We start from the raw sequence: 8,763 nt of genomic DNA, 5'->3' as shown, positions 1-8,763 counted from the left end.
TTTTAGTCTCTTGTGCTGTGCCTAGTGGCACCTGGGCTGGGGAGGACACTGCCCCTGTCTAGGTTTTTATAAATGTCTTACTCAAGTTCAAACCTCCGGCTTGTGAATCGACTGTGTCTCTTTTTTGACTTGGTAAGCAAGTATTAGGCTTTGGGGTGGGGGGGAGGTCTGTAATGTGAAACAACTTCTTGTTGTCTTTTTTTTCCCCTCCCATTGTTGTAAATAACTTTTAATGGCCAAACCCCAGATTTGTACTTTTTTTTTTTTTTTCTAACTGCTAAAACCATTCTCTTCCACCTGGTTTTACTGTAACATTTGGAAAAGGAATAAATGTCGTCCCTTTAGTAGTGCTTTTTAATGAGTGGTCTTCTGGGGGTAGGGTGAGAAGATCGGTTAACCTTGACCCTGGAGGGAGGGATTAAGGTGAGAGGTAAGTTTGTGGGGTTGTTTTCTTGTTCAGCGGGTTGCCCAGGTTCTCATGGACCCCAGAAGGGCAGGGAGTGCCCAGGGACACTGGCAGCAGACAAGCTCAGGAGAATGTAGAAATGTACCATTTTTATTACAAAGATCCTCATGAAAATGAAAATAGTATCTCAAAAAGGATACTAGACTACCAATCTCCACCTGCAGAATTGGACGAGGTTAGAGGGCAGGCAGTGTGAGTTCCTTGGCTCACATGGGGCCAGTGGGAAGGTATGATAACCAAACCAATCTAAAAATGGCTGATGTTACCTTAAGGAGCATGACGGGAGGGGGTCCCTGAAAACCCAGCCACTCCTAGAACGCTCAACAAGGGAACCTTTCCAAAGCTACTAAGCAGGCACTTGGCATTTTAGGATTCTGTCCTATGGCTGCTTAAGAGTATGCCTTCCAGACCCGGCACCCGTTATGGTTCAAAATTAAGAACTGGGGAAGGATAGGTGGCAAGGCAGCCACTAGAAAAGCTCACTCATAACTTGTGCCCTGGGCTCAGGGCCCTGGTTCCTGTCTAGTCCCTGGGGATATTTATATTTAATATATTTTTATATAAATACACAGAGAAATAGAAAATATAAAATCTGAGGGGTTGTGGGTGAAAGGTGGGGAACCTGGCAGGAAGCCAGAACTGGAGAGGTCTGCTCAAGCCAACTTGACCTCCTCCTTGACCCTGTGGAGAGAGCAGAGACTGGCATGAGATAATGCACCCCAGAGGCCTTGAGGCAAAACATGGGGACAATGACTTCTATAGGACCCCAGCTGCCCAGGTGACTGCCGAGGGCTGGGGCTTCCTAGCTCTGCCTAGAACTGCAGAGACAGACAGACTGGTCCCTGAAAGAGGTCTTTGTAAGCTGCACCAGCTGTCCCTGCGCCTTCTCTCAGCCTAGCGGACAAAGGGGCTGGTGCTCCAATGCCAGGGAGATGGCCGACAGCTCCTTCCTCACCCTTTGGCTTCTTGCTTCTCCTCCTTGGTTTTCTCCTCTTCTGTGACTTCTAGAACATAAGAGTACAGGGATGACCAAGGGCTCCCCTCCAGAAAGACCCACGGAATCTTTACTTAGCCTGAAACCCATTCCCTAACACTACGGCTCACTGGGCATACAAAAGAGAGAAAAGCCCATCCCAGGCCCTCCCATTGAGCCCTGCTGAGAACAAACAGGTCGGACCGGTTTCCCAGCCTGCTAGTGCCTGAACCCGGTGGGCGGGGGCAGCCCCCTGGGAAACTGGGGTGAAGTGCTGGGAAAGGGGTTGGGTGGTATGTGAGAGCCACACTCCTGACCACGGGGAGCCCAGGCATGTCCCTGGCTCCGGAGCCTGGCAGGGCTCAAGCAGCCAGTGGAGATGACAAATCGAGTTTCATTCTTTTGTGGGCCCTGCCACTTCTGGGAGCTGGGGCAGAACCCCAAACAAGGCAGGGCCTGAGTCAGCTCCCTCCTCCCAGTGCCCTACATAGATTCATCCTCCTCTCTGGTCTGGGGCTCAAGACCCAAGTCTGGGCGTGATCCAAACCCACCTTTCTTCTCTTCTGGGTCTTTCTCTTTTTCGTCCTCAGTTTTGACTCTCTTGGCTTTTTTGAAGTTGGAAGCGTTCTTGCGTCCACCTTCTCCCTCCTCATCAGAGTCTGAGAACTCTTCCTCACATGCAATTCGCTTGTCAGAAGAACAGACTGGGAAGCAATGGGAAACGTGGGTGAGACAGCAGGAGATTAGCTTTACCTCGGGGTCTGTGCCCAGTGCTTCCCTGTGTGTCCTCCAGGAGACACCAAGGGAAGGGGTGACCAAGAAGAGGGGAACGAAGCTCAGACTCCCTAAACTGTCCCAAGTACTAGAATTTGGGTTTCTCAACAGAGGGGTAGCTTGGGAGGAATGTGGAACCAAGAACAGTGGTGGGAAGTCAGAGCTACCTACTGAATGGGAAGGTACTGGCCCTTGGGTCTAGGTCTTACTCGAGATGCGCTTGTCAGGGTCTTCTTCGTCCTCGTCGCCACTCTCCTCTGGAATGGCATCCTCAGGAATCACCTGCATTTGGACCCCAGGTGCGTGGGGCAGCATTCTCAGGTTCTCAAACAGTCGCTGTCTATGGCCAATGGTAGAGAGGGTGGCTGGGCTCTGGTTAGGGACAAACCAGAGCCTGGAATGTTCGGTCAGGGGGCGTCCGGGGATATACTCACTTGATCTTCTCCAGGTATTCATTGGTATTCTGGTTGGTCATATTGGAAGGACTGATGTGAAGTTTGAAATCTGGCCCAAAGTATTCGAAGTAGTCGTTGTACGGAAGCTCTAATTGGGGCAGGAGATAAGAGTCAAGAGACCTGGCTACCACGGGACCCTGAGAAAAGCATTTGTAGGTTTATCTAGAACTGTCAGCCCAACCATCTAACAGAGTACTTGGGTACTTACAGGGTTTCAGTCTTTTTAACGCCATTCTCCAGTGTATACACACACACACAATGAGAAGGCACAAGCCCCTGGTTGGAAACATTTAGGCAATGCTCATTGGGAGCGCTTCCTCGCTGACTACCCCAGTTCCCCTACGGAGTAGAAATTCCAAAGCTATAAATAACCACTGATAATTTTGTCTAGACCAGAAGCGGGAAGGAGAGAGGACAGGGTCAAAAAAGGACTCAGGAAACACTGAAGTCCTGACAATCACAAGAGCATAGGCAAGAGAATCAATGACTAGTATCAGAAGAGGAGAGGCCACACGGCCAATGCGAAAGGGCTTGTGAACTTGAGGACACATACACTCCAGCTCTGCCCAGCCCCACCTGGCCCTGGAGCTATTACCATTTGGGATTTCTGTGTCCAGGGCCACTGCCGTTTCGTACGTCCAGCAGCGGGCCACGTTACGGATGGTGTAGCCACCTCCGCCCAGCATTAGCATAGGCAGGTTGAAGCTCTTCACAAACTCCACACACTTGGCATGCCCTTCGGTGGGAGAAAGGGGTGCTGGGTTACAGGAATACCCAGGGGGACCCTGCCCACCCATTCCTATCCTACACGGTCTCACCTTTGATGGTCAGATTGAAGCAACCTAACCGATCCCCAGACAGGGAGTCAGAGCCACACTGTAAGACAACCGCACTGGGCTGGAACATCTCCATCACTTTAGATATGACCTAAAAGGACACATCCTGGTGACCACTGGCTTTAGGAAAAGTTATGTGATGTTTGGGGCTGCAAAGGGTGGGTGCAGTACTTCTGTTTCCTATCATTTACTCCTACCTTTCCACTCTCCCTCATGCTGGGTGGTAAAGAGGGAACATCGGTCTGGGGTTCCTGTTTCCCTCCTTGGGATTTCAGTTCTGCAATTTGAAAGGCTCTCCAAGATCCTTCTAGCTCTAGTAATGCTGAACCTAGATGAGCCTCCTCAACTTTCCCTTCTTTACTTTCACTGCCCAAGCTCCAGTGCCACTCCTGACCCTTAGCTGCATCTGCCCTACACCTTCGGTCCCACAGACTTTGAGCCTCATATTGTGAGGGAGCGCTCACTTTTGTCTTTCTCTTGCTGACAAGATTTTGACGTTAGCCTAGGACAAAGCCCATACCTTGGGCTTCGCTGTCACCCTTACCACAAGGCATACAGCAGGCACTTGACTACTTCAACTTATTAGTCTAATACTCCAGTAATGGTTCCTTGTGGCCTGCAGGCAGAGATTTAACTCCTCAGCTTGGCATTCAAGGCTCCCTTTGAAATACTGACCCCAACGTACGTGTCCTACCACATCCTTCAACAGTCCTCCCACCCATCATACTGGCTTACACACAGCTACGTACTGGCACCTCTGTGCTTCTGCTGGTGCTGTTCCCCCTGATGAATGCCACCCCCAGCCCTCTAGCCTCCATCTCCGTCTTCACACGGGCAACTCCTCATTTTTCAGAGTCCAGCTCAAATACCACCACCTCTATGAAATCATCTCTGACTACTCTCTCCCCAGCCCAGGCAGTGGTTTGTCTCCCACTGTTCTGTTCATCCTGCAAAAACAGTAATGACCACACACTGCCGTGTATGTGCCTGCCTCCCGCAATGTAGACTCTGAGGTCTTCAAGGGCATGATTCATGTCTCAGATATTCTTGTATCCAACAGAGGGTCTGACCCACAGAAGGCATCAATAAATATTTGGATGAATTTCGTTCCTCTAGCTGACCACACAGCATACAATCCAGGGTCAAAACACATCTCATTGCCTGACCAGCTTCTCACGGGGGGAGAGGTCCCTGAGGTATGCTGGGGGTACTTTGCTACCCCTCCCTTAGACCAAGCCCGACTGCAGCCGGGTGGTGGATAGGCCACTTACCGGCTTGAAAATGGCCTCATAGGACTCGTCATCGATCCCATCTCGGAGCGGGTAGTTAACAGCGTAATACTTGCCTTTGCCAGCCCCAATGTCCTAATCAAGAGGGACATTAAAGTAAAATTGAAAGATGAAGCTAGAAAGAAGTTCAAGGATGGGGCTGGAAGGCTCAGGACAGAAGCAGTGGTTCTAAGGGAGACAAGAGGGGCCCATGAGCTGAGCCAGGGACAGAACAGGAGCGTCTTGGTTAATACCAACCCCCTCAGGGGCAAGTCTAGCTCACATCTCTGGACACACCACTGAGCCTGTGCCCAGGCTGAGAACTGTTTATGGTGTCGGAGATGGACGATCCCACCCCACAGCACGAGACCTCCGAGCTGGGCTGGGCCAGAGCCAATACCCACCCTGGGACAACCGCTTCCTCCCTGGAGAAGGTGGAAGAATTCTTTAAAATTAGAAATGCCCACGTATTCTAATGCTTGCCACAGCAAACAAATGAATTAGTGCCACTTTTTCACCAGAGGGCTACCGCATGGCAAAGGGCCGGTTTCATATTCATGCTAATAGAAACAGATACAACGGTTCAGTGAGTTAGCTTCCGAGGACTTACCCTGAGGTCTACTGACCAGGTCTACTGGTCTTCCATAAGGGGAGGTGTCTTTAATTAACTATTCAGTATCAGATACAAAAGATTTCCTATACTTTCCTAGGGACAGAGTCCATAACTTTCAGGCACATGATCAAAGGGGAAGGTTATGAACCCTTGAGATGGTCCATAAGGTCCCAGTTCCTAGCCCATGGGAGAGAACCTGATATTTCTAGCCTAAAATTCAAGTCGTATGGGACACCTAAGTAGTATAATGTAACTTAGCTATGGCCAAGAGGGACCTGTCATGAGTCATGCGACCCCTATCCCTCCCAACCCCTTGGGCCCCATCACTCCCTTCCTCCAGAATAAGGGAGCGAAGGAGACCAGGGCAGGTACCCTAGGCTGGTGTATGGCTTTCCGAACGGCAGAAGAGGCAGGAAGTGGTGTCTGGTGACATGAGATAGGAGAGTTAGAGCTGGCAGCTGAGGGTGAGCTGGTAGGCCCCTGAAGGGAGTTCTCACCCGTAGGTCCCCAGTTCCTGGGAAGTACTCTCCGTATTTATGAAAGGACACAGTCATGACCCGGTCTGTGGTATAGAAGGCCTCTTCCACGCCATCGCCGTGGTGAATATCAATGTCAATATACAGCACCCTCTGGTGATACCTAGGATCAGAAGGGGGTCAGGGGTCTGGGGGCTCTCTGGGAATGGGACGCGCCAAGGGCGCCAGGTCCCAGCTTACCGGGCTGGCTGCCTCCCTCAGGTATCTCTAAGCACCAGAGACGTGGAAACTGGCTGAAGGAAGGTGGAAGAGCGCCAGGGTGTCTCCAGAGGCCTGACCAAGCCGACCAAGTCCGATCTTCCTACTCTACAGCCAGGGTCAACTCCAGCCACACAGGGACACTCTGGAGCCAGGATCTGAGCAGCGCCTGCCCCTGATCTTGCCGTGGGCTCAGATCAAACCAAGACCCCGTCAAGGAGAGGATGGCCAGAGACACTCACTGAACACATCCTAGCCAGCACACCGCTAGGAAAAGCAAACTAGGGAGGCAAGCCCAGGGGGACAGGGAAGTGGGAACCTGGCCTAAGGTGCTCCTCCAAGAGACAAGGCCAGGCAGGCATACTTTAGCAGTTCCAGGATGGCCAAGACGATATCATTGACGTAACAGAAGCCGGATGCCTCAGACTTCTTTGCATGGTGCAGGCCCCCGGCCCAATTCACAGCGATGTCCGTCTGCTGCTTATTCAGTTTCACAGCACTCGCTGGGTGTGGGAGAATGAACATAAGACTGTTAGCAAGCTGTTCTCCCCTTTTCCCCAAGAAGCCCAGGAAACCCAGTGAGAAGTGGGACCTATTCAACAAACTGGACTGTATGATTCACAGGCCAGTCCTCTCCCTCCCTCCCTCCCTATTCCAACAGGGAGTAAATATGACACTGGCTATTCTACGTAACTTTTTCCAAACTGAGGGTGGAAACCCACCGGTAAGCCTTAAAACTGGTTTACTGGGTCATGATTAGTGTGTGTGTGTGTGTGTGTGTGTGTGTGTGTGTGTGTGTGTATTAAACAAAACCAACTAGGATAAAGTAACAGTAAAGATAACTGCTCTTCTGTGAAACTGGCTTCAGAGCGAGAACGTGTGTGCACAACCTCGATTGCAAGGGTAAATGTATTTCTTACTGGGGCTCATGGTCAAAAAATGGTGAAAATACTATAGGTATTAGAAGCTCAAAGTACAAACAGGCCACAGAAATGAGAGAAACGTACACCTGTGTATTCAGGTGCGTCTGTGGCAGTGTAACTTTAACGGCAATAAAAACATGGAACAAGCCAAGTGATCCAACAAGAGGGGACGGATTTTATCAACCGAAGTTGGTCCATAATATGGAATAATTATGTAGCCACTAGAAATCATGCTGTGGACTACTAGAGCTAAAGAAATTTTAAAGATTTACTAAGTAAAAGCTGCAGACACAAAATTATGCATGTGACACATTTTTTGTAAAATACAGATGTATATTTTATATCCAGATATATACACACAGAAAAAAGAATGGATGCACAAACACCAAAATGGTAATAATGATTATTCGTGGACAGCGTGATAGTGAGCAATGTTTTCCCATGCACATCTTTGTTTTCTGAGATTATACTGGGAGCCAGGGGAAAGGGGAGAGGATAGAAAACAATCATCATAGGAAAATAAATATTTGTTAAGAAAGGGTTTAGAGTAATCGTAGAGGTAATCTAGAAGTTAATAATGGAAGTGGGAGATATGTAGAGAGTCTGTCTGACCTCTAAAGGTAATTACTATGGTCTTTTGTAAGACACAGATGATGACACTTCCCATTTTTATAGCACTTTGCTGTTTGCAAATTGCTTCTATGTACAGCATCTCCACAGCCCCACGAGGTCTGCAGGGAATTCCAGTATATAAGATCTCTTGGTAGGAGAGGACAGTCAAGGACACCTGTCAGTACCATGTCAGAGACTGAACCTGGGCTGGGACTGAACCAGAATGATATTTTAAAGGTAAAAACTCACAGGACCATTTTACAGGGTCACAGATCAGCCCTACTGGGATAGTGGCCTAAAAGGCAGACCTCACTAGTTAAACCCAGCACAGCCCGTGAGGAGGGAGGCATATTCCTTACCCACAGAGCCTCCAGTAGATAACTGACAGAATTCAAACAGGCCATCAAATACTGGACAGTCCTCACCGACGTTGACTTAAAAGACATAAGAGAAAGGTTAGTTTCCACAATTCCTTTAGTTTTTGTTTACATATTTATGAGCCTATGGGTGCAGGGGGCGGAATACAGAATTTGGATTCAGAAGGCCTGGGTTCTAGTCCAAGCTCTCCTTACTGGTTTTGTGATTGGGTCAAATCATTTAACTTTTCAGAGCTTTGGCTCATTACCTTTAACTAGCAATCATGTATCCACCTCACCTAAACGTTGAGAAGATTAACAGAAATCTTACATGGGGAAGAATATAGCAAGTAAGTAGTCAGAAAATGTTGGCTCTTTCCTTGAGGGAGAAGAACAGCTGCTTATTCCCGGGTTTGTTCCGGGGCTCACTCCGCTGACCGACAAGGCAGGGAAGAACTGAGACCTGTCTATCATCTGAACGCTTCACAATGGGCCAGACGCTGTGCTAAAGGCTTTAAGTTCCTTATGTCCTTTATCTTCACATAACCTTCTAACCTTCTGAGACAGGACTTGGTCGTCTTTTATAAATGGGAAACCTCCTCAGAGAGGTGAACTGCTAGTAAATAGCAGAGGCAACGTTTAAGCACTGGTCTGCCTGCCCTAAAAGCCCATGAAAATATACTCTAGCCTTCTCTCCAATCATTTCACATACAATCTCATCTGGTCCTTGTCACAACCCCATGAGTTGGACAA

The 8,763-nt window shown here is 49.1% G+C and overlaps 1 protein-coding gene across 3 annotated transcripts in view; it reads right to left on the bottom strand.

Moving 5' to 3' along the window:
* Positions 1-535: 535 nt before the first annotated feature.
* HDAC1 (histone deacetylase 1) overlaps positions 536-8,763 on the bottom strand; it is a 33,729-nt gene continuing 25,501 nt past the window's right edge. For 2 of the 3 annotated variants that reach the window (XM_034648484.1, XM_002921865.4), the window contains 11 exons: positions 8,014-8,088; positions 6,484-6,622; positions 5,883-6,024; positions 4,776-4,868; positions 3,487-3,595; positions 3,264-3,404; positions 2,648-2,756; positions 2,423-2,553; positions 1,991-2,143; positions 1,422-1,470; positions 536-1,147 (listed from right to left, as the gene is read on the bottom strand). In XM_034648484.1, coding sequence (XP_034504375.1) covers positions 1,120-1,147; positions 1,422-1,470; positions 1,991-2,143; positions 2,423-2,553; positions 2,648-2,756; positions 3,264-3,404; positions 3,487-3,595; positions 4,776-4,868; positions 5,883-6,024; positions 6,484-6,622; positions 8,014-8,088 — 1,169 coding nt within the window. In that variant the 3' untranslated portion in view covers positions 536-1,119. The remainder of the gene's footprint in view (positions 1,148-1,421; positions 1,471-1,990; positions 2,144-2,422; positions 2,554-2,647; positions 2,757-3,263; positions 3,405-3,486; positions 3,596-4,775; positions 4,869-5,882; positions 6,025-6,483; positions 6,623-8,013; positions 8,089-8,763) is intronic. The other variant, XM_019802459.2, reaches the window with a different exon arrangement.

Source organism: Ailuropoda melanoleuca, chromosome 2, assembly GCF_002007445.2.
Source record: "Ailuropoda melanoleuca isolate Jingjing chromosome 2, ASM200744v2, whole genome shotgun sequence".
Lineage (NCBI taxonomy): Eukaryota > Metazoa > Chordata > Mammalia > Carnivora > Ursidae > Ailuropoda > Ailuropoda melanoleuca.
Note: the sequence above shows the minus strand (reverse complement) of the source record. Positions and strands in the feature narration are given on the sequence as shown.